We start from the raw sequence: 23,521 nt of genomic DNA on the forward strand, positions 1-23,521 counted from the left end.
TTAAATGTGTATGAATTTCTGTTAATAACATTTCTGAAGAAATACTCCATATCCTATTAAAGCTTCCTTCTAATGCTAATGGCATTTCTTTCTAGACTCGGGAAGATAGGAAGGTCGAAGCCATCATGCATGCTTTTGAAAACTTAGAGAAAAGAAAGAAGCGGCGGGATCAGCCCTTGGAACAAAGCAGCTCTGATGTAGAGATTACTACCACCACTTCAGAGGCCCTTGTGGGAGAAGAGGCAAAAACAGAAGCCCCTGAACTCGAAGTTAGCAACCCTGCTTCAAACATGGCTATCCCAAGCACCCCACAGAGTGTTGGAGTGAACACCCGGAGGTCTTCCCAAGCAGGGGTAAGAGATGAAAAGACTCCAGGCCTTAGACATCCTTGCTTTTGCAAATGTCAGTTATCTATCTTGTGGAATAGTCAACAACAGCATTTTCAGCTTCACCTCATAATGCAGTAAATAAAGCCATTTTCATCAGCCGATTTGTGGAATTCAGGGAGACAGAGTTTGACAAAACACTTTTAGACTAGAATATAACTTCATACTATTTCTGCCAGATAAAACTGTGGTGAATTCATAAAAATCATTCCATATCTGTTTTGGCTCTTCTGTATAGCACAATTAGGCACCTGACCTTTCGTAGGATTCTCAGGATAAACTCTTCTTTTCTTTCCTTACCCTGGCCATGAATTCACAGCCTAAGCAAAACCTCAGTACCTAGGAAAGAAATAAAGGAAAGAATTACCTTCCCTGCTAAGAACCCTAAAATAGGTAGCTACTTTCAGCTGACTTTTGACCTATTTTATAAATACTTACTAGTAAAGAAATAGATACCTGCCTATAAAGCTCTTTGGCTGATGGTGTAAGTTTTTAAGGATTACATTTGAGATTAGTGTTTCTAAATACTAAATATTCAGAATGCTTAAAATGAATAGAAGACTGGATAGAATGTTTGCTGATAAGAAATTTCTGGTAAGCATTTCACTTTGCTCTTACAGGATGTTGCTGCAGAAAAACCAGTCCCCAAGCCACCTCCAGCAAAGCCTTCTAGGCCCCGACCGAAGAGTCGAATTTCTCGGTACCGGACCAGTTCAGCCCAAAGACTAAAGCGTCAGAAGCAGGCCATTGCACAACAGGCAGAGTTGGCACAAGCTGCCTTGGAAGAAGGAGGAAATAATAGCTCTGTAACTCCTACTGAAGCTGGAAATATAGACAGTTCAGGAGAAAACAGGCAATTAATGGGGTCTGACCCAACTGTGGTATCAGTTACTGGATCCCATGTCAACCGTGCTGCACCTAAATACCCCAAAACCAAAAAGGTAAGTCACAAATACATCTTCATAAGTCTGGTCTGGCAAGAGCTGTCTTAGTATGGTGAGAGGACCTGTAATCTCCAGAAAAAGGCAAATCACCTAAGTATTATTAGATTGAAAAGTTGTAGATAAAAAGCTTTGAGGCAGCAAGCTGAAACCATCCTACTACCTTTTCTTTTGTTCCCTTAACTTAGGCAGAGCTTAAATTGCTGATAACTAGAATTATTGCTCCCTAATGATCATGGAGAGGGTAAAGGAAGATATTTTTGCATTCTGAATGCCTAGTTCATACTCTCTGCAGCTGCTATATCTACCTCTGTCCTAGTTTCTAGCTAAGGTTTGTCTTTGTGAGCTACGCTGCTGCTTCTGGCTTTTACATCTACAGCACCAACTAATGATCTCTTTTCTACCTTAGTATCTAGTTACAGAATGGTTGAATGACAAAGCAGAGAAGCAAGAATGCCCTGTTGAGTGCCCTTTACGTATCACCACGGACCCAACTGTACTGGCAACAACCCTGAACATGTTACCCGGTCTTATCCATTCCCCATTAATTTGCACCACCCCCAAACACTACATTCGCTTTGGCTCACCCTTTATCCCTGAGAGACGTCGAAGGCCCCTTCTGCCTGACGGCACCTTCAGCTCCTGTAAAAAGGTATGTTTGTGTTTATGTGGGTTTTTGTGGTTTTTTTTGTTTTTGTTTTTTTTAACCTAGGATGCCTCTAATTGTGACATAACTAACATGTTTTCTAGATAGCCACTCTCTGCCCATGTGAGTTTATAATGAGTTAGTTTAAGCCGTGAATAGTGATGCACCAAGAGTCAGTGTGGTGAAAGTGGGATGTATACTACATTTTTGGTGCTCAGTTTGTGAGGATTCACTGTTGTCTTTTCCGAGAGCCCTTGAAGTACTGAGTTGAGAGCACACAGCAGTTGATGACTGGGTAGGGAGGGATGTTCTGTGTGTGCTCTTGTGGTATTGGTTAATATGTCCATTTGTGATTACCGTGTGAGATTGGGCCCCAGGTACTCTAGAGCACTATTGCGTAAGTAAAAAATGATTGAATTGTGATCTGAATTAATTTAATTACATTATCATTTGAGTGAGAGTAGAGGAAAGGTCCTGTTACAATTGGCATATTTTCTGATACTTGGTCAAATAACAAGTTGGACTGTTTATTCTCTAGTAAATACGGAACCTGCTCTAAAATTTTCTCTCTCTCTCTCTCTCTCTTCTCTCTCTATCCCCCTCTCCCCACTGTCTCTCTAGTTACATACTGTTTTTGGATCTAGTGGCAGTAGTGTTTGATGGTTGTTTTGGAATGCTCTTTCGGAATTCCCAGAAGCCCTGCATATTTTCCAAAGATGTCTCTTGGAAATAGATCACTTCCCTCAGACCTATAATGCCATTTTTATGTTTCTAGAAGTTTAGGACACCCTTTCATTTGGTCTTCCTTTGAGGTAGAGTCTGTTCCCTGGAACACCCTTTTCTCTTATCCTCAGATCTGGATTCAGGCTGCCTTCCTCAGTGTCTGCCATTGCCCTCCTCCACTGGCATCACGTACATGAGGATGCTGCATGTAGATTATTTGATGTGATGAAGTCTCCAACTCCAGGCAGGTCTTCCCTGACTCCTCCAAACTTAAAGCTTTTCTCTTTTCCCAAAGAGCAGAAATTATTTCTTGGGGGTGGGGGGTATGAAAGATGAGATAAAGTGGTGTGGGATATGGAGGGGAGGAGGGCAACAGGGTTCTGTGCACAAGGAAGGGCATTACCACTGAATGGGTAGCATACACTGAAGAAAGTCTTCAAACTGCACATCTTATCTAAGTATTTGAGTCACTTAATGGTTTATTTGGGGGAAATTCCCAAGTAGAATAACCCCCAAGGAGATATTTGACCATGAGGTCTTTGCCAAAAGAGAAGCTTTGTAGATAACACAATCACATGAATAATTTGCAGGTGTCAAGAATAAAAACAGTGACATCTTTCTTAAGAAAAAAAATACGACTAGAAATTTACCTAAGTGATGTAGGAGGGTTGGGTCTCTGGGGATAAATTTTTACACCAAGTCACTTACCTTGGATCTCAGAGATCATTTGAGAAGGAAAAATATTGATTTGCATTTGATGAGCATATGATTAACCTTATTCTGTAATAATTAGAGAGTTAATTCTGGTATGGCATGTAAAACTAATCTTCCTATTACATTGAGCTCAGTCCCTCATAAAGAGTAACAGCTCAAAATCTTAACTACATTTTTAGAGTGCTGTTGAACAATTAGAGAAGGTGCATATAATGGTCTTTAGTTTGGAGGAGCAAGTCAGGTGATGACTACATATATATATATATATATATACATATATATATATATATACACACACGCACACACACACACACGCACATATATATATAGAAGTTCTTCCTTTTTGTTTTGTATATGGCTGGACATAATACTAGACTTCTAAGGATGTTAACTATTGAAGCATCTTATCAAGCCAGACAATAGGATCTCCTGTTTTGCTCCTTTGAGAAGGGTAGACAGTTATTTAGTACAGATTAAGAATGAGGTCTGAATTGTAAGCAGTATGGACTAGCCTCTTGAAATTCTACCTTAATCATTCTGAAGCCAGGTTCTAATCTTTCTATTTCTGTCTTGATTTTCTAGCTAGCAGAGTCCTGTAAAAACCAAAAACATGTATGAATTTGATTTCAAATCTGATAGAAAATCCATTGCTTAGAACTCTTTTACCTCATACAATTTAGGACTTGTATCTATAGCTCATCTTTGTTATCTCCACTGGCAACAGATAAAAGTCCCATTTAACTCATGTCCATGTTTTATTCTCCAGATGTGTCTGACCGTCCTTAGTCTTGTTTTCTGCAGGCTCTGCTCAGGCACTTTTATCTCTGTATGTCATATTAGTGTTCAGGAAGAGTTCAGGATATGTACGCTAAGTTATCTAGCAAGATTATCTCACTTAAATTTGGTCTTTAAATTTTTTTTAAGTTTAGATCTGAATTAAGTTAAGTCACAGGTTTAATATCTGCTGTTAACATACAGATGATATTACAGAATAAAAATTTCACTCTTTATAGCACAAAATTAATGAAATTGGGTCTTTTTACCTAGAAATTGAACTCTGCTTTATTCTAGGTAGGGATGGAAAAGAGTTATTTTTTAGATCGGTTAGAAAGGACGCTTCGGTCCTAGTATAGGACCTAAGAAGATCTGCCTTATTCAACAAAATTGTTACAGTTTTCTGAAAATTTCTCAGAGGAGAATATGTTAGATGAGAAAAACCACCCTTGGGATTAGTTAGAGCAGTGTGTATTGCTGATAGGCATACTGTTTCTTATCTGATTAAAGGATGTAATAGCCCCATAAATAAAAACTATGTAAAGTTGCATGTTGTATACTTGCATCCAGATTCTTAGGGTGTTTGACAGAACATTTTTGAAGTCCCTGGAGTCTCTAAATTATAATGAATCATAGTTCTTAAAAAGCACATTATGGCTTATCTTGTATTGGGTCTTCACTTACTTTAGAATGGAAACATTGATTTTATGAGTGGCCAGTAAGCCTTTCAGTAGTGTCCTTCCTTCTTTGTTCTCTCTAAATCTTCTCTAAGCTTCAACTTTGTAGGTATAATACATGTGGGTTAGAGGGGGATTGGTCTTCCAGATTTCTTAGAAAACCATCCTGACTGAACTGAAATACTTAGCTTTGCATTGGTATTTTATTGTGTATACAGGAGGGGGTTATATAATCTGTGTATCTCTATACTCAGTTGAACAGGTCCTCACTGAATATGTGCACCTAGTGATAAACTGTGAGCTTTCTTCATATGCATTCTCACTTAGCCTTTGTGACAACCCTGTGAAGTTGGGTTATTGGCCTTGATTTATAGATCCAGAAACTTTAGCTGAGACGGATTGCCTGGAGTTAAGCAGCTAGTGAGAGGCACAGCCATATTTCAGTCCAGATCTTTGGACCCCAAAACCCAAATTACTTCTTTGCTCCTTCCCCTTGGTAATGAGACTTGTCAAAACATTTCTCTTACCTATCTCTGAGCTTCTAAAAGACTCTTACACAGAGTTTTGGAGGAGGAGGAAGTATCCTTTTGACCTAATAACTGTAGCTAGAACTGAGGTGCTAAGGGCATCTAAAATTAATTTGTTTTTATGGAACTTGTTAGTTACAAGCAAATGTTCGAGTTTTTTTGTTTTGTTTTGTTTTGGGGGGGGGGTTGTTTTTTGTTTTTTGTCGACTCTAAAATATTACATAGACATACAGAAGGGCCAGGAGGAATGGGTTTGCTTGTATTTGCTATGTTTGACCTTATAGCTAACCATAGCAGCATCTTACTTCTTAGAATGCCCCTGTCCTGGTTTTATTTTCCCTTTGTGTAGTCATCAGATCCAGAGTTTAAATTCTTTTATGGGTGCATCTACTTGACACTGGAAATTTAAGAAATTATCTTCTCTTGGAGAAAAGCACAGTGACCCCAAGTGAGTCCTGTCATCTGCTTTGAAAAGAAAAACTTGTATTTGAGTTATCTATAACAAAGGATTTTTTACTCATTTTGTCCTCCTGGGCTTAGTTTTCCCCATCTATACAATGAGTGCTTTGGACACGGTGACTTCCAAGGTCTCTTCTAAGTTGTAAGGTACTGTGGTTCTGACAGTTCATCTTGATGTCAGTATTCTGTGTAAGCGAGTTCATTCATGGTCTTGTTATGGCTTTTCCAAGATCTGGTCATGTCATAAAATGTTGATAACGATTCAACTGACTGTTGAGATCTCTTTTATATGCTTATTCACTCTTATTGCCTCATGTTTACAGTTTTATTTTTGCTTTCATTTGGTAGACCACAAAGCCATTTGTTTACATGATCTAAAATTTTTCATGGTGAAATTCTCCTCGCATTATTTCCCAAGTTTCTAAGAGGGTAAATCTATTTGCTCTCTTCAGTGAAGAGAATATTTACTTACCTGTAATACTTGTTCTCTAAAGGTGTGAAATTATAATCACCATTGCTCTTCCTATTTGGGGGAGGGTCTGATTCAGAAATTGATGTTTATCAAAATTCGATCTGTCTTATGTCAGGGCAGGAGAGCCACAGAGTGGTCAGCAACCTACAACTGTGTATCTTAAGAGAACACAATTACAGGTAAGAAATTTTCTCTCTTCCCCAGGATGAATAATCTTGTTATCCTAATCTTTGCAGGCTCACTTTTCTGACCTAAATTTGTATCTCATCATTTTAGATTCTAGTATTCATTACAAAAAAAGTGACTGATTAGAGAGCTCTTTTTGACTTTTTCCCCTTTTTGATTTCTGCAAAACTTCATTTATTCTGGTGATTTGCATTATTCTTGGCCTAATTTAACCGAAGTACTTAGTAGGGAGAAAAAACTCACAGGCTATTCCATCTGAGAGTAGACCTTTTGGAAGTATTTTGTACCTGTATTGAAGAGCTGTTTATTCTCATCCAGAGTCTTCCTGTGAATCTTTTCTATTATCTCTTCAGATGTCCCCAGTATAGGGTAGAAAACTCTTAAGAGATCTTATATCTTCCTTTTTAGGCACTTATTTATGTACTAGTTTTATCCTATATGATCAAGTCTCTCTCTCAAATGAAAGCTAAGATTTCTTAATCTCTTTCAGTTTACCCCGTTCTAAACAATATGAAAAGTTGAATAGTAATCATTTTTTACTGGTTTTGGTTTTTTGATGGGATCTCATTATGTATAGTCCATATTTTCTCAATTTTGCCCCATAGAAGGAATTGATGGGGCAATATTCTAATATGCTGAAATGCAAGACAAAGAGTACTTGACTGTGGAACTCAGTGAGTGTTGGAGTGCATCTCTCCAGTTGATATGTAATGATCCAGTTAATGTATTTGAAATAGCTTTACTAAGTAGTTTTAAATGATTATTGATAATTCCCTGGTTCTTTTCCCATTGTAGCGCTGGATAAAGCAAGCCTTGGAAGAAGGGATGACTCAAACATCATCTGTACCCCAAGAGACTAGAACTCAGCATCTATACCAAAGTAATGAGAATAGTAACTCTTCTAGTATCTGCAAAGACAATGCAGGTACGTATCTCAAAACTTCCTGAATACATGAGCAATGATTATTTCAGGTCGACATAAAAAAATTCAGTTTGAGTATTTGAAAAGTTTGATTAAAAAAAAATTGTTATCTAAATAGTTACTTTACATCTGTCTTTACAGAGGAAGAGAGAGATCTCAAGTCAGGGAACAGTTTTCCCACGCCGACAAAGAAGGAACTAGACAGTGTACAGATAACAGCAGAAATGGTTAAAAAAAGGTTAGATACGTTTAAAGTAGTAAGTTTAGGAAATCTATATCCATGTTTATAAGAGGAGAAATAAGCAAGAAAAATGTGGGGTGCTGTTGAGGAAACAATAAAGATTACACGTGATTGAGCTGGGTGGGGTTGGGTGAATGAAATAAATGAGAAATCCTTAAAATGGTATTGTTTTCAAAAGGGCTTACACAATTAGTGCAAAATTTTTTAGGAAACATGGCTTTGAATCCAATATAAAGTCCTTGTGAGTTTTTAAGTTAGAAGGTCCTTAAAAATTGTAAGAATTTGTAAAAGAGTTGTAAAATTTGTAATTTTAATTGAATTGCAATTGAGAGCACTGGTACATGAATCTGTGAGGCTACCTTATTTTGGCTTTTTACCAAAAGTTTTTTTACCAAAGTCTTTTTAAAGTCTTTTTACCAAAGTTTCTCCTGCCAATTTCAGCTTAATTGAAAAGTTCTCTGTGACTTCCATAAGTTTATCTCTAAATAAATTTTGTGAATATTATGTAATCAAAAAACTAAAATAGATGCTAAAGGTCATGTAAGATTACAGTTAACATGATATAATATTTCAGTTTTTCATTAAAAACTACTTCACTGTTTCTGTTCATTGCCTGTGACTAAATATGAACTTAAATAGATTTGTACTAATAATATCTGCTTTATATTAAAATTATGTGTAATATTATATGTGGAAAAAAGTAAGCTGCTAAAAATTTTTTTTTTAATTATTAGTTAATTCCTCTATCTCTAATTTGGATTATACCTTATAAATTTTCACATGTATAACCCCAGGATAATAAAACCCCAGTGTGAACATCTGGAAGATAAATGATACTATTTATCTTATCTTAATCTTTATTCTTAAAGTATTTTACCCTTCTTCTACATCAAAAATTAGAGAGATTTACTCAAACTAGACAAATACAAAGAAATGCTGATACCAGATTTTCATCAATATTAGCAATTTATTGTAATCTTTTACAGTACAGTGAGAGTATAACTTAAATCTTCCATCTAGTATACGTAATTAGGCACACTTGCATTTGTGTTTTGCATTTGAGTTTGGGAAAGGAAGGTTGTATAACAGTTCATGTCCTGACTAGCAAAGACTCATAGGCAAAATGTCTTGTTACTACATGCCTTGGTTGGAATGGAATTAGGACTCTTAGTCACCAACCTTTATTGAATTTTTGCTCTGGTCTCTAGCAGTGAGAAACATTTGAAGAACACACCTTGCTCTTAAGGAGCAACATAACCAAAAGGAAAATATTTAATTAAACCAAGCAGTAGTTTAATGGTATGGTATGTAGAATCGGTAGAATGATGATGATCAGTAGAATGATGGTATATTGATGCAAGTTAGTATAAATCCTGAGGGATTATTTTTATTTGCTAGTTATGTTTTTTCAAAAAGACCAAGGAGATGTTAATCAAGAAAGGGAAGTGGGGGTGCCTGGGTGGCTCAGTTGGTTAAGCACCCGACTCTTGATTTCACCTCAGGTCATGATTTCAGGGTTGTGGGACCAAGCCCTACATCAGGCTCTGTGCTGAATGTAGAGCCTGCTTAAGATCCTCCCTTCTCTCCACCCCACACCCTGTTCCTCTCCCCACCCCACCCCTTCCTCCTTCTGGTGGAGGGGGAGGGTCAGAGAGAAAGAGAAGTGCTTTGGTAGAGTAGAAAGAATCCAGTGGACCTGAATTTGAAAACCAGCTCTATCCTTTACTAAGTACATGATGTTAGGCAAGTTACTAAGCATCTCTGAGCCTCCTCTCTAAAATGGGAATGGTAATACCTGTTTTGTAGAGCTTATATGAGATTAGTGAGTTAAATAATGTATGTAAAGTGGTTAGAGTAATATCAAACCCATAATAGGAATTATTACTAACATTATTCTACGTAAAATACTCTTTCTTGTTGAGCATTTATGAACTGTTTACAGAAATTAGTCAGATACTAGGGTACATTAAAGATGCTAAGTTCCTAAAATCTAAACTTGATTAGGAATAAAAAATAAAATTAATCTTCAGGAAGGAGAGAGCTTAATGTTCATTGTTTGTAAATGGTGTGGATATGTACCTAGGAAAGTCTAATCACCTGAAAAACTTAGTTTTAGTAAGAGTTAAGTAAAACCGGGGCTTCTGAGTGGCTCAGTGGATTAAAGCCTCTGTCTTCAGCTCAGGTCATGATCCTGGGTTGGGATCAAGCCCCAAATCGGGCTTTCTGCTCAGCCGGAAGCCTGCTTCCTCCTCTCTTTCTGCCTGCCTCTCTGCCTGCTTGTGATCTCTCTCTCTCTCTGTCAAATAAATAAATAAAATCTTAAAAATAAAATAAAATCTTAAAAAAAAAAAAAGTTTAGTAAAACCACTGGATAGAAGGTACATATGCAAAAATTAATAACATTTGTATACTACAAAAATGAATGAAAATTTTTTCATTCCCAAACTTAACAAAACTAAAGAAACTGCCTGGGAATAACCATAGTGGTTATGGTCTCATAGTGGAGTGTGTGGAGTAAACCATTGCGGAGAAATATGTTTATAAAGTCTTGAAGATAAAGTCTATATTTCTTAATGAAAATTATAACTGTAGTATCTCCCCCACCTTCCCCACTTCCCACCCCCAGTTTAATATAGTTCCCATCGAAGTAGCTCATTATGGAAGTTGATTAAATGAAGTTTATCTAAATTAACATGAAAATAAGAAATAAGAAGAAAATAAAAAGGCAAAGAAGTGCCTTCCCTAGCAGTACAGAACTAGTTTCTAAGGGGCACCTGGGTGGCTCATCTGGTTAAGTACATGTCTCGATTTCAGCTTAGGTTATGGTCTCAGGATAGTGAGATCAAGCCCTACCTCGGGCTCTGCGCTGAGCTTGGAGCCTGCTTAAGATTCCCGCTCGCTTGACTTCTCTCTCAAAAAAAAAACCAAAACTAGTTTCTAATATGAAGCCGGAAGCTAATACTTAAATTAAAATAGTACTGGTGCCTGAGTGTATATGTGTGTATGGGATAGAATAGCCAGAAACAGGTCTTAGGTAAATGAAATATTTGCTAAATTGTTCTGGAATTTTTACTTTACTTGAGAGATTAAAAAGAATTAGATCTTGCCAAAACAAGTTCTAGACACATTGAAATTTTTTTTTTTAAGTCAAACTTTAATAAAGTGTCTGTGTCTATATTGTCTAAATATTATATAGAGCTTAATAGAGGAGAAGTCTATTAAGAGAAAGGATTTGAGAAAAAAAAAGAGAAAGGATTTGCAATAAAAATGGCAGGAGAATAATATTCCTACTACTAGCAATTTGCTAAGGTTTAATATAATGTATTAAAAAGACTAATACTCTGGGTTGCTTGGCTGGCTCAGTCAGTACAGCATGTGACTCTTGATCTCGGAGTCATGAGTTCCAGCCTCTACACTGGAGTTAGAGATGACATAAAGAAATAAACTTAAAAAAAAGAATACTACCTAACATAGTTGTTCTACAGAAATAAATATGGACTAAAAAGTTTTGTACAAAGTACTAGTTATCGAATTATTAATAACTGCAAAAATGTAGAGAATAAAAAGCAGGGTTTCAAGCACTGAAGGAGTGGTAAAATTTGTTTATTTGCTATGTGCACATACTTTTGGGTGCACGTAGCATACCATATGCATGTATATACTATATACTCTACAGTTTTATTAAATTTTTCACCCTTTATTTTGTCAAACTAACCCCCCAAAACAGCATCAAACTACTTTTTTTTTTTTTAAAGATTTTATTTATTTGACAGACAGAGATCACAAGTAGGCAGAGAGGCAGGCAGGGGGGGGGGGAAGCAGGCTCCCTGTTGAGCAGAAAGCCTGATGCGGGGCTCCATCCCAGGACCCTGGGATCATGACCTGAGCCAAAGGCAGAGGCTTTAACCCACTGAGCCACCCAGGGGCCCCAACATCTTACTACTTTTAAGTTAGATTTCAGTGATCTGGATCTTGACTCTGTAAGAATATCAAAATAAAAGTATATTATGACAAAATGAAATTTCTCCTACAAATATAAGGATGTTTTAGTATTTGAAAAATTATTCATATAATTAATTTACTAGCAGGCCAAGTGGAGGAGGGGGGAGTAATAGTACAGTAAAAGTTAATTTAAGGATAAATCTAGTAAAATAAGATGCTAATAATAACCTTTTTTAAAAAAAAAGATTAGAAGGAAGAGGAGCAGAGGGAGAGGGAGAGAGAGCCTCAAGTAGACTCTGTGCTGAGTGTGGAGTACAGGGCTTGAGCTCATGATCGGAATGGAAACCAAAAGTTGGACACTTAGCCAACTGAGCCACCCAGGCCCCCCATCTGCCCCCCATCTTAGATTTTTTTTTTTACATCTTTCTGAAAAATAGTTGCCAGTTATGCTTAATGGTGAAAACTATTTGTATTAAACCTTAAAATGCATTATCAAGAACACCAAAACTAAATTAATACTGTGTACTAAATTGTACTTCAATTAAAATTATAATAAATTTAAAAAATGGGTTATCAGATTATCCCCCTTTTATATTAATTAACAGTGTCTAGAATTATTAGACAATGTGAGTACCCAAAAAAAAAAAAATCTGTGAGATAAAAGTACAGGTAAAGAGGATGTGTGTGTTATCATTGTGTACAAGTAATATGCTTTATCTACCTAGAAAAGCCAAATGAGTTTATTAAAACACTGGTAGCTAGATACAAAGATAAACATTTTCTTACATGGTAAAAACAACATGTAGAGGGGTGCCTGGGTGGCTCAGTGGGTTGAAGCCTCTGCCTTCAACTCAGGTCATGATCCCAGGGTCCTGGGATCGAGCCCCACATCGGGCTCTCTGCTCGGCAAGGGAGCCTGTTTCCTCCTCTCTCTCTCTCTGCCTACTTGTGAACTCTCTCTGTCCAATGAATAAATAAAATCTTAAAAAATAATAATAATAATGTTATTTTAAAATAATAATAATAAGATAACATGTAGAGGGGCACCTGGGTGGCTTAGTCGGTTAAGCACCCAGCTCTTGATTTCAGCTCAGATCATCATCTCAGAGTCCTAGAGTCAAGCTCAGATGGAATCAAGCCTTCATTCAGGCTCTGCACTCAGCAGGGAGTCTGCTTGAGGATTCTCTCTCCCTCTTCCTCTACCATTCCTTCAACTCACACTCAATCATGTGTGCTCTCTCTCAAGTAACTATTTAAAAAAAAAAAAAGTGCAGATAATAACACAGAAATATGCGTAATAATACACAGAGATAACAAAAACTGGAGAACATGGGCAAGTAACCCTAATTAGAAATGTGACAAATCAAGGTGCCTGAGTTGCTCAGTTGGTTAATCATCTGACTTCGGCTCAGGACGCAGATCTCAGGGTCTTGGGATGGAGCCCCAAGTCTGGCTCCCTGCTCGTCAGGGAGTCTGCTTGTCCCTCTGCCCCTCCCCTGCTCTCACTTGCTTGCTCTCTCTCATAAATGAACGAACGAAATAAAGAAATATGACATATCTATTGAAGAGGTATAAATGAAGGCATGAGTAGCTGAAAGATTGTTACCAAGGTATGCTGAGTGAGAATTCTTCAGTTACCCCTGAGTTTAATGTAATACCAATCAAAATGACTTTGGTGGGGGAAGTACTGTCAGCATGGTGAATGATTTCAGCAGTTCACTGGCGGGAATAAGTATACTAGAAGAGCCAAAATATTTTGGACAGCTACAGTTGAATAAATGAAATCACCCAAGTTTTACTAAAATGAATGTCAGTATTGATGCCATTTAGACAGCAGTAAAACTGTACAAAACTAAACCCAGTTTGTGCAAGATTCTAATAGGATAAATGTCATATTTCAAATCAGTGGAGAAGTTATAATTCTATAATTACAAAAGATTTTTGAAGAATTACTACCTTCTACTGAAGTATGTTTTGAGTTAAAGTATATTTAGAGATAAAGGGAAAATAGGCCAGCTTTTTTGGGTTTTTTGTTTCGTTTTGTTTGTTTTTGTTTTAAGATTTTATTTATTTATTTGACAGAGATCACAAATAGGCAGAGAGGCAGAGAGAGAGAAGAGGAAGCAGGCTCCCTGTTGAGCAGAGAGCCCGATGTGGGACTTGATCCTAGGATCCTGGAATCATGACCTGAGCCAAAGGCGGAGGCTTTAACCCACTGAACCACCCAGGCGCCCCTTGTTTTGTTTGTTTTTAAGATTTTATTTGTCAGACAACACAAGCAGAGGGTGCTACAGGCAGAGGAAGAAGCAGGCTCTCTCCTGAGCAAGGAGCCCGATGCAGGACTTGATTCCCTGACCCCCGGATCTTGACCTGAGCCCAAGGCAAATGCTTAACCATGTGGATGTTGCTAGATGCTTTTTACCATGTGTTCCTGAATGAAAATTGTAGGTTACTAAGCTGTGTTAAGCAAGGGTCAGTAAGGCCATGTCAAGAAAAAGGTCTAGGTGAAAATGCACCAGGATATTAGGAGTATATTAATCTATAGGTATGGTTTCAAGTTTTGTGTTTGTTTAAATATGTGGGTGTTTGTTTATACAGTTTTGCAGATTATTTGAGTATAAAGAAAAATGACATAAGACTTGAAAAAAATTTGAATGTATAGTGTTATAGTTAGAAAAAAGGCAAATGACCACTGGCCCATAAGTTTTCATCATGGCAGATATCAGATTTATTTTGTTGAATATGATACCATAATAAGAACACAATAAATATGTTTTATGTGAATGACCTATAAGTTGATTTGGAAGTGGTAGGGTTCATCTGTACATTCTAACTTTCCTAGAGTGAGCTTTATTACTTATCTAATTCCCTTTAGTATTTAGTGTTGGACCTGTCAGTATAGCAGTGGGTTTTGTTTTGTTTTGTTTTTTGTTTTTTTTAAGATTTACTCTCAAGTGTACATTAAAAAGTTTTCTAAGGGCACCTGGGTGGCTCAGTGGGTTAAGCCTCTGCCTTCGGCTCAGGTCATGATCTCAGGGTCCTGGGATCAATGCCCGCATCGGGCTCTCTGCTCAGCTGGGAGCCGGCTTCCCCCTCTCTCTCTGTGATCTCTCTCTCTGTCAAATAAATAAATAAAATCTTAAAAAAAAAAAAAGTATTCTAAACATGTCATGAATCACATCTTTGTTTTTTTATGCCCAAGCATCTTTCAAAGGAGGAAAGTCAGAAAGAAAGCTCTGTTTCTGGAAAACAAAAATACGAATATAATTTAATCTAAGAAAATAAGAAATTCTCACATATCAAAAGGAAAAAGCATGTTCTATATTTTTGGCATTTATTCTTCTCTCCATTTCCACATCTGCTAGCCTAGTTCAGTGCCTCATAACTGTTACTGCCAGAGTAAATCGTCCTGAAGTATAATTCTGATCATGCCTTCCTTCCCAGCACTTGTCCTTGAAGGCATGGGATAAATGCCACTCCTTCCACTTAGCCTTGGGGATATATTTTGACATCATGATTAGGAATGTAAATAAGGGGCACCTGGGTGGCTCAGCCCTTAAGTCTGCCTTTCATCCAGGTCATGATTCTGGGGTCCTGGGATCAAGCCCCACGTTGGGCTCAGTAGGGAGCCTGCTTCTTCCTCTTCTCCCTGCTTGTGCTTTCTCACTATCTTTGTGTCTCTCTCTCTCAAATAAATAAGTAAAATCTTTAAAAAAAAAAAAAAAGAATGTAAATGAAACTAAATTATCTAGTCTTTATCTCTGCACATCAAATTACTCATCTTTAAAATGGATTTATAGAGTTCATATTAAATCTGATAATTCACATAAAGCACATAGAGTAGTGCCTGGCATATCATAAGCACTTAAAAGCATAATTTTTTTTTTAAGAATTTCTTTTTAAGTAATCTCTACAATCAATATGGGGCTTGAACTCAGGACCCTGCGATCAAAAGTTGCAAAGCAGGGGCACCTGAGTGGCTCAGTGGGTTGGGCCTCTGCCTTAGGGCTCAGGTCGTGGTTTCAGGGTCCTGGGATCGAGGCCGGCATCGGGCTCTCTGCTCAGTGGAGAGCCTGCTTCCCCCTCCCCCTCTGCCTGCCTCTCTGCCTCCTTCTGATCTCTCTCTCTCTGTCAAATAAATGAAAAATAAACAAAATCTTTTTTAAAAAATTAAATTAAATTTAAAAAAAAGAGTTGCAAAGCATAATTATTTTTTACAAATGCACAGCAGTATGATCCTCTATAGAGATTCTTAAACTTACATTATGCATGTTTTATATTATTTATATTTAATGATTTAAATATTAAATAATATATATTAAACATACTTTTTCTCTTCCTCACAAATTTGTAAATCCCCTTAAATAGACTATAGGGTGACCTTCCCTTACATACCTAATTTAGTGGTTTCCATATAGTAGGTATTAAGTAAATAAATACTTTTAGCTGTAAATGAATAAAAGATTTTTTTTCCTCTGAGAAAGTGAGATATAGGTGCTTTGATCCGAGTGGTCATTAAAATATATAGAGTAGTAGTTTCCTTTATAAGTGGATCCAAGAAATAAAAGAAGTGTAGGATATTTCAATCAGAGAAAGAGTACCAGCCTCATTTTTTAAAATGGTTGGGAGAAATTTTTGTAAAAATTATTTCCTACTTTGAAGCACTCTAAAACTAGGGGCCAGATATATAGGTCAGGTAATCATTTGTAACTCTTTCCCACTAAAGTAAAAAATTTTCTACCAAAAAATGGTAGAAATATATAAAAGAAGATAAAAGGAGTATGGAGTTAACATTCTAGAAACTTGAGCTGGTCACTTGGCAATTAAGTAGACAGTGATTTTAACTAAGTGACAGTGAGATTTTTAGAAATTCCATGTAAAAAATAAGAGGTTTATATTTTCCACTGGAAGAGATTAAATTTGTTCCAGAGATCAGTCAAGAGAAGTATCAGATTCATCTGGTGATTCTCTGGGCAGTAGAGAATTTTGAGAATTACTTAAATTTGGCAATTAGAGAGTTCTTTGGCTTTTGGTTTGATAGCAGGGAGATAACATCGGGATGAGGCAGAAAGGAATTAAGAGCCATTGTGGGCTAGAGATTAATGGCTTTACTACAGAGCCTCCCTTTAAGCTGTGGTTTCAGTCTCTCATCCAAGTTTTGTATTTCACAGACTTGTTGAGCCCATTAAAGAAATGGAAGTCTCGCTATCTGATGGAGCAGAATGTCACCAAGTTACTGCGGCCTCTTTCTCCAGTCACACCGCCCCCTCCCAATCCAGGCTCAAAGAGCCCCCCGCTGACCACACCTGGCCCATCTCACCCAGAAGAGGAGTGTCGAAATGGATACAGCCTCATGTTCTCACCAATCACGTCTCTTACTACTGCTAGTCGCTGCAATACTCCTCTGCAGTTTGAGGTGATTTGGGTTTGCTTTTTGGGAGTGCTGAATATGAAAATTATCATTTGCCCTCCTCATTTCAAGTATAATATCATTCCCAATATTTCTTGACCATGTTCCTGCCAGTCTCAGCAAGAGAATGAGAAACCCCAGCTTCGGTGTGACCTGTTACCTCTCATCTTCCCCAAAAGTCCCCATACTTTCCCAAAAAGGAATAATTCTACCATCGATGACATTCATCTGTTTTTGCATGCAGTCTGTCAGTCTCCATAACCGTAGTAAGCATGTCACATCTCCATCTTTGTCTTTACTGCATACCTTGATTAAAATAGGTCTCTAGCTGCCTAGTAACCACTAATGAAACCAGCTTCACAGCTCAGATTATACTGATTGACTCTCTTTCTTTCTAGGCCTTTAAATGAGTGAGCTATCTTTCCCTGTTGTTTTGTATTCTTACTGTGGCCTCAGGGAATAGGGATTTAGAAAGTTTGGGGTATGGTTTGTGGCAAATGAGGGGTTTTTTCCTACTCCAGGTTACTTTCCCTTCTTGTTACAATGTGTTAGGAATGGAAAGTTAGAGCCTAACAACATGTATTTGTAAGAGACATATTTATTACATTCACTGGATTAAGTTAGAAATGTGTATTTTAGCTGTTGGAACAGTTAATTCTGATTCACATTCTCATGTTCATGGATGACAATAGGTTTACTGAATAGAATCCTTGTGTATAAAAAAAAATCAATCTATTGCATGCTGCTTTGATTTGAAATTCATTAAAGTCTCTGCCTTCTTCTTAAAATTGTTCTGATCACCAAACAACTTAGCTCTGCCCCTAGCTTGTAATTTCTCTAGATGTCTTCTTTGATAAAGGTGAATGCTTTAACCAATGCCTTCCTACCTGTTCACCCCTTATGAAAGCATAGGGATTAAAAGTACCCGTCCTTTTGAATGGCCAACTCAGAAGGAGGTAGCTAGCAACCTTGAAAGCAGGAAACAGCTATGTTCTATACGTGAAGAGACCGTATTAATTTCTTTGGGAGCAAACTTCTTTGGCAAGGGGATGGTGGGGAAGCAGAGGGAACCTTCCTGGTTACATTTGGTTTATAGAGAAGTTACTCTTTATCAGATTCGCTGTGACATTCTTATTAGCCATACAGTAAAGCACCTAATTCAGGCCTTACTAACTTTACTTTGTCTAATTGCCTTAATTTTTCAGTTAGCAAGTAGAATTTAATAGTAAAATTTCGTAAGAGAATGTTCACCCTGGAGGGCAGCAAATTATAAGCATAGGATTTCATACTTTATCATTTCAGGTTTTATTATAATTAAAAAGGTGAAATTATAGAAATCAGAAGGTACATCACCTTCCAAGACCGTTAAATTGAGCATTGAGTGCATTTCCTAATCCCGTGTAGTATTTTAGATAACTGAAACACTGTGCAAGGGTAAGGCATTCTATTTATTTATTTATTTATTGAATCAAAGATCAGTTTAGTGATGCATAGTCTAAGCATAAAGTTAGAATACTGGGAATAAAAGTATTATATTAAATAATTCATCCCTTCAAAAAGTCTAATGCCTGTTTTCACTATTTGAGTCTCACGATTTAACTAAGGAAATTTAATCTTTCTTGTCAATAAAACAGACTTCACCATCCTGACCATCTTTATCACCATTTTAACTGCCATGCTGTTTCCTGTATTCTAGTATAGGAAGCCTTATTTCCATCCAAGACTATGACACAGAGAAATACCAAAAAGGTGTAACAGGTAAAGCTCAGTTTGGTTGGGGAAGAATCTTTTTTAAAGGAAAAAAAAAATCATCCCAGTGAAAAATGTCCCCAGTGCTAAGAGAAAGAGCGGAGAAGACGTGTAGTAGAAGAGAGCAAGATCGTGAGGGAGGGGGAAGCATCAAATAAAAAGAGTAAAAAGCAACTTTGAGAGGGCTACCTTAATCAACCTCTCCTTTCCACCAGAATAACCTTTCCCTTCTCTTCCTCGCCCAGTATCTACACACTACCCAGCCCACCAAATAAAATTAACAGCCTCATTTCACCTCCCATGGAATGGATCTGCCACCTGGGTCTCCAACATTAGGAACCCTCCCCTTCCTTTACCCCTAGTACTCTGAATCCTTGTCACAACCACCACCATCTTTCTGTCCACTTTTTACCATTCAGATCTCCCATCAGAGTTCACTGGCCAGTTCCTGTTTGAGTGCTCTGGCAGTGCTGCATCAGGTGAAAGCTCTAAGGGGAAGCCTGTTTAAAATGCAGAGACTTGAAATGTTCCCATCTGCTTTCCCCCACTCTCTGTTCCCAAAAGTACAGGGATTTTCATATCAGAGAACATTGGTAGTCAGGGGTGTTCAGATCCAGTTAGATTTTGCTGTGAACCGTCTAGCCTATGAGCTGGATTGCATTCTGTGTCCTATAACTGTTATGCAGGAGAGCTTGCCATCTCCCTAGCCTTGTCAGCCCCAGCATGCCCAGCACTTTCCCTCAACACTGATGGCAAGCCTGAGCCACACAGGAGAATGAAGAAATACGTTTCAGAAGGAGGTGTGGGATGAAAAGATTTCCCTATGGAGGAATAAGTGGTAGGGTGCCCATCAGTAATAAGTACTATAGGCTAATAAACTGTCATCAGATGTAGAACAGAATTTCAAATGAAATTACAGTGTACAGTTTCACCAATCTAAATTTTTTTCTGTTATCTGCTGAGGATGTTTACTTATAGCATGAAACATTATAAACAGTTTATCCCTAAATGTTTTCAAGGACACCAAGGAAGCATTTTTAACCAGTTGTTCTGTCCATTGAGATGAATTCAGCAGTTAAACATTTCCCCTGTGCATTTTTTCCCTCCCCTTGCCCCCACCACAAAAACTTGTGGCTAACCATCTATGCTTGCTTTGATTTTTTTGTTTGTTTTGTTCTGCTTCTTGACTTCGGATAGATGAATAACAAGATGCTTTTCCCTCCTCTAGAACATATCCTCCCCTGAGAGTTCCCCTGCGAATAGGCCTGAGTCCCTGTCACCCGAGGTAGTTATCACACCATCTCAATCACACTTGGAGGCTGAGAGTGAGTGTGCATGAGTGTGTGGGAGGGCTGGGGGGATTGAGTGGATGGGGTGCAGTAGGCTGAAGAGCAACCAGTCAGTCGCTGTAAGTTGAGTAAATCTTCCCATGTATGACTGGATCACTTAGAACTTTCAATGTAGATGGAGGAAAATAAAGGGTGTGTGTGTGTGGGTGTGTGTGTTGGGGTTTGTTGTTTGGGGGAGGGGGCGGCTGAAGAGTTTAAAGAATAGAATCTGGAAGTCAAGTTTAAAGCAAGCTGAAGATGTGGGAGCCTTGGCAAAGAAAGTAACAAATAAGGTGTGTTTGTTAAATAAAGTTGAAATCAAAAGTTGGTCGAGTTATCTTTTGATATTTATTATCTTGGGCTGATAAAGGAGCATTTTATTCTAGAAAAGTTAGGCAGTGAGTTATGTCTTGTTTCAGGATTTAATCTGACAGCTCTGTTTAATGGGATGGTTGATAGATTTGGTTGATAGATTGAACAGTTTCTTTAGGAAGAGAGTCCTGCCTCTCTGCTCTCTCCATTCTCTTTATATCTCTTTATTGGGTATGCAAGGAAACTAAGTCAGCACATGGCTTCTGTCACACAGGCCTTTCTTCTATAGTAGTGGAGATGTGGTGGCATATAAGTAGTATCTCTTAGGATATCCAGTTGAGTGTTTTTCTTAGGCACCCTACTGCTGTGGAGTTGTTAAATTCAGATTTTAGTGCTAGGGTTTTTTTAACTGTTCAAATATTTGGACAAATCTAGTAATGATTAACTCTGTGAATCCACATGGAGCCTTTTTCCTCTTGAAGTGAAAGCTATAGTCTTTCATAACCTTTCAGAAATTAAATGAACTGTTAACTCTACCCCTTTCCAGTTAAAAATGTAGTACTAATCTTGGTGATAGTTGATAAAATTCTGAGTCAGAATTTTATAAATCAATGTAAATCTGATAAAGGTTGTCTTCTAGTGTACTAAAGGTTTTCTGGGTGTTTTCTACTCTTGTAAGGAAATCATGGTGTGACATCTGGATTTTTGGTACCATTCTCTCTTAAGAGTAATAGTTGACCTAGTGATGGAAAATCTTGGTTTTGGGAGGTAATGATACCAAAGAGTAGATACGGTTTATTTTTGATACAATTCAGCATTTTGGGTGCTCTGCAGTGGTGGGCATTAGTGGTCTTAAAGTATGTGGACATACATCAGAGGGTAAAGAATTGAGTGACCAGAAAGTTTTATGAGAAGCACACATACTTAATAGTGAAAGTGAGTGAAGAACTGGTTGGTTGATGTCTTTAACTAATACCATTCTCCTCTACTAAACCAGTAACTTAAATACTTGACTTTCTACTTAACTGCTTTCTTTCCCTTTTTCCCTCCTCTCACTTTCCATCAGTATTAAATACAAATGAATAACACCAGAAGCCAGTTGTTGTGTTAAAACACCAGTCTCACCCCTGTAGCATACATGAGGCTCAGGTAAATCCCTGATTATACTTCCAGTCCCTTAATGTAGTTCAGGATGACTCGGCAAACCTGATGAAAGGCTAAGCAGGCAAAATAGTCACATTTGGCCAATTGTTTAATTCTGATTTTCCCAGGCTTCTCATCCAGAAAACTTTAAAGCAATTTGTGAAAGGCTGGCATTCTTTAATAATCTGGCCTGTATATACCTTTGCTCCATGGGCCTTTTACAGATGTTAACAGCTTTCTTTCTTGTACTCCCATCCTTCTTACCCCATCCCTCTTACCTTTCATCTGTGCCCCTCTCACTTCCCTTCCTTTCTGCCCTTTGACTTTTTCCTTCCCCCGCCTCCTCCTCCATGTCTCTCTTGATTTTTATTCTTTCAGCTTTGTCACCGGAAAGACCTGGACTTGACAAAAGTAGGCTACCTTGACTCCAACACTAACAGCTGTGCTGACCGACCTTCCCTGATCAACTCGGGTCCTTCTGATCTGGCTCCTCATCCCTCTGTCGGGCCCCCCTCTGAGACTGGCTTTCCAAGCAGGAGTGGAGATGGACATCAGACTCTTGCAAGGAACTCAGACCAGGCATTTCGGACAGAGTTTAATCTAATGTATGCCTACTCCCCATTGAACGCTATGCCTCGAGCAGATGGACTGTATCGAGGGTCTCCCCTAGTAGGGGATAGGAAGCCTTTACATTTGGATGGGGGATATTGCTCCCCTGCAGAAGGGTTTCCCAGCAGATACGAACATGGTTTTATGAAAGACCTCTCTCGTGGATCCATGTCACCTGGTGGTGAAAGGGCTTGTGAAGGAGTCCCATCTGCCCCCCAGAACCCACCACAGAGGAAAAAGGTAAGTGTTTTACCTTATATAGGCCCTTTTGCGGAATAGTATCTAAGCAATTCAGTAGATACTTATTGAGTTAACTGCTGTGTGCTTAGCACCATTCTCCATGTGAGGAAAAGAAAGTCATGAGACATGATCTCTGCCATGTCCAGTGAAAGACAAGACTGTTTTGTTTTAAAGATTTTATTTATTTATTTGAGAGATGGGGGTGGAGGACCATGAGAAGGGGGAGGGACAGGGAGAGGAAGAAGCAGATTCCCCACTGAGGAGGAAGCCAGACGTGGGACTCAGGCTGAAGGCAGACACTTGACCAGCTGAGCAATCCAGGTGCCGCTGTTTTGTTTTGTTTTGTTTTGTTTCGTTTTTAAGAAAGACTGTTTTAATACAACTTGATGAGTGTTACAAATATTCAAAAAATTTAAATGTCTGCCATGTATGTGCTGTGCACCTGCTATACAATCAAAGGATAGAAAAATGGAAAAGAAGAATGCTAATTACGTGTATTATTTGGCACTTCTCATGTGTTAACCTTTTTCTTATGCATTATATCCTCACAGTAATCCTGTAAGATGGGTAATTTCCCATTTTGCAGATGAGGAAACTAAGGCAGGTTGAGTGACTTGCCCATGGTCACATAGCTAGTAAATGGAAGAGCCAGGACACTGCCCAGGTCTGTCTGATTACAGATTTCATGGTCTTACTGCCAATATGCTATATATTGCTTCCTAAATTCTGGAACTTAAAGCAAGTGAGACTGAGGTAAGCAGATACTTGTATTATTAAGTAATTACAGTGGCAGTGGATACTTCAAAGGAATTGTTCAGATATAATAAGAACACCTTAGCCACAACCTAGTCTAGTCATATATGTGGAGGGTACATTGAGAACGAACAACAGGCGCCTAGCTAGTTTGAGAGGTGGTGGAATGAGAGATGACAGGTCACTCACTGATTTAGCTGATCTCATATGGTAAGTGGGAAACAGTCTGCCAACAAGTAAGGGAAAGGATGTTATGGAAGGAAAGCAGAACTTGTAGCTGTGTGACACTCCATTGAGTAGGCAGCAGGGATGCAGTGTGGTGCAAACAGTTGAATGCTGCTGGAGTGAAAGGTAGGGAGAGTATGGA

At 38.1% G+C, this 23,521-nt stretch overlaps 1 protein-coding gene across 50 annotated transcripts in view; it reads left to right on the plus strand.

The window, feature by feature from the left end:
• Nucleotides 1-23,521, plus strand: part of SETD5 (SET domain containing 5) — an 85,141-nt gene that overhangs the window by 55,158 nt on the left and 6,462 nt on the right. For 26 of the 50 annotated variants that reach the window (XM_082750199.1, XM_082750227.1, XM_082750207.1 and 23 more), the window contains 7 exons: nt 96-353; nt 1,007-1,327; nt 1,737-1,979; nt 7,301-7,430; nt 16,782-17,026; nt 19,998-20,054; nt 21,931-22,401. In XM_082750199.1, the coding sequence (XP_082606325.1) occupies nt 96-353; nt 1,007-1,327; nt 1,737-1,979; nt 7,301-7,430; nt 16,782-17,026; nt 19,998-20,054; nt 21,931-22,401 (1,725 nt within the window). The remainder of the gene's footprint in view (nt 1-95; nt 354-1,006; nt 1,328-1,736; nt 1,980-7,300; nt 7,431-16,781; nt 17,027-19,997; nt 20,055-21,930; nt 22,402-23,521) is intronic. The other 24 variants (XM_082750186.1, XM_082750193.1, XM_082750215.1 and 21 more) reach the window with 1 other exon arrangement.

The sequence above is a fragment of the Mustela nivalis genome (genome assembly GCF_964662115.1).
Source record: "Mustela nivalis genome assembly, contig: HAP1_SCAFFOLD_819, whole genome shotgun sequence".
Classification (NCBI taxonomy): Eukaryota; Metazoa; Chordata; class Mammalia; order Carnivora; family Mustelidae; genus Mustela; species Mustela nivalis.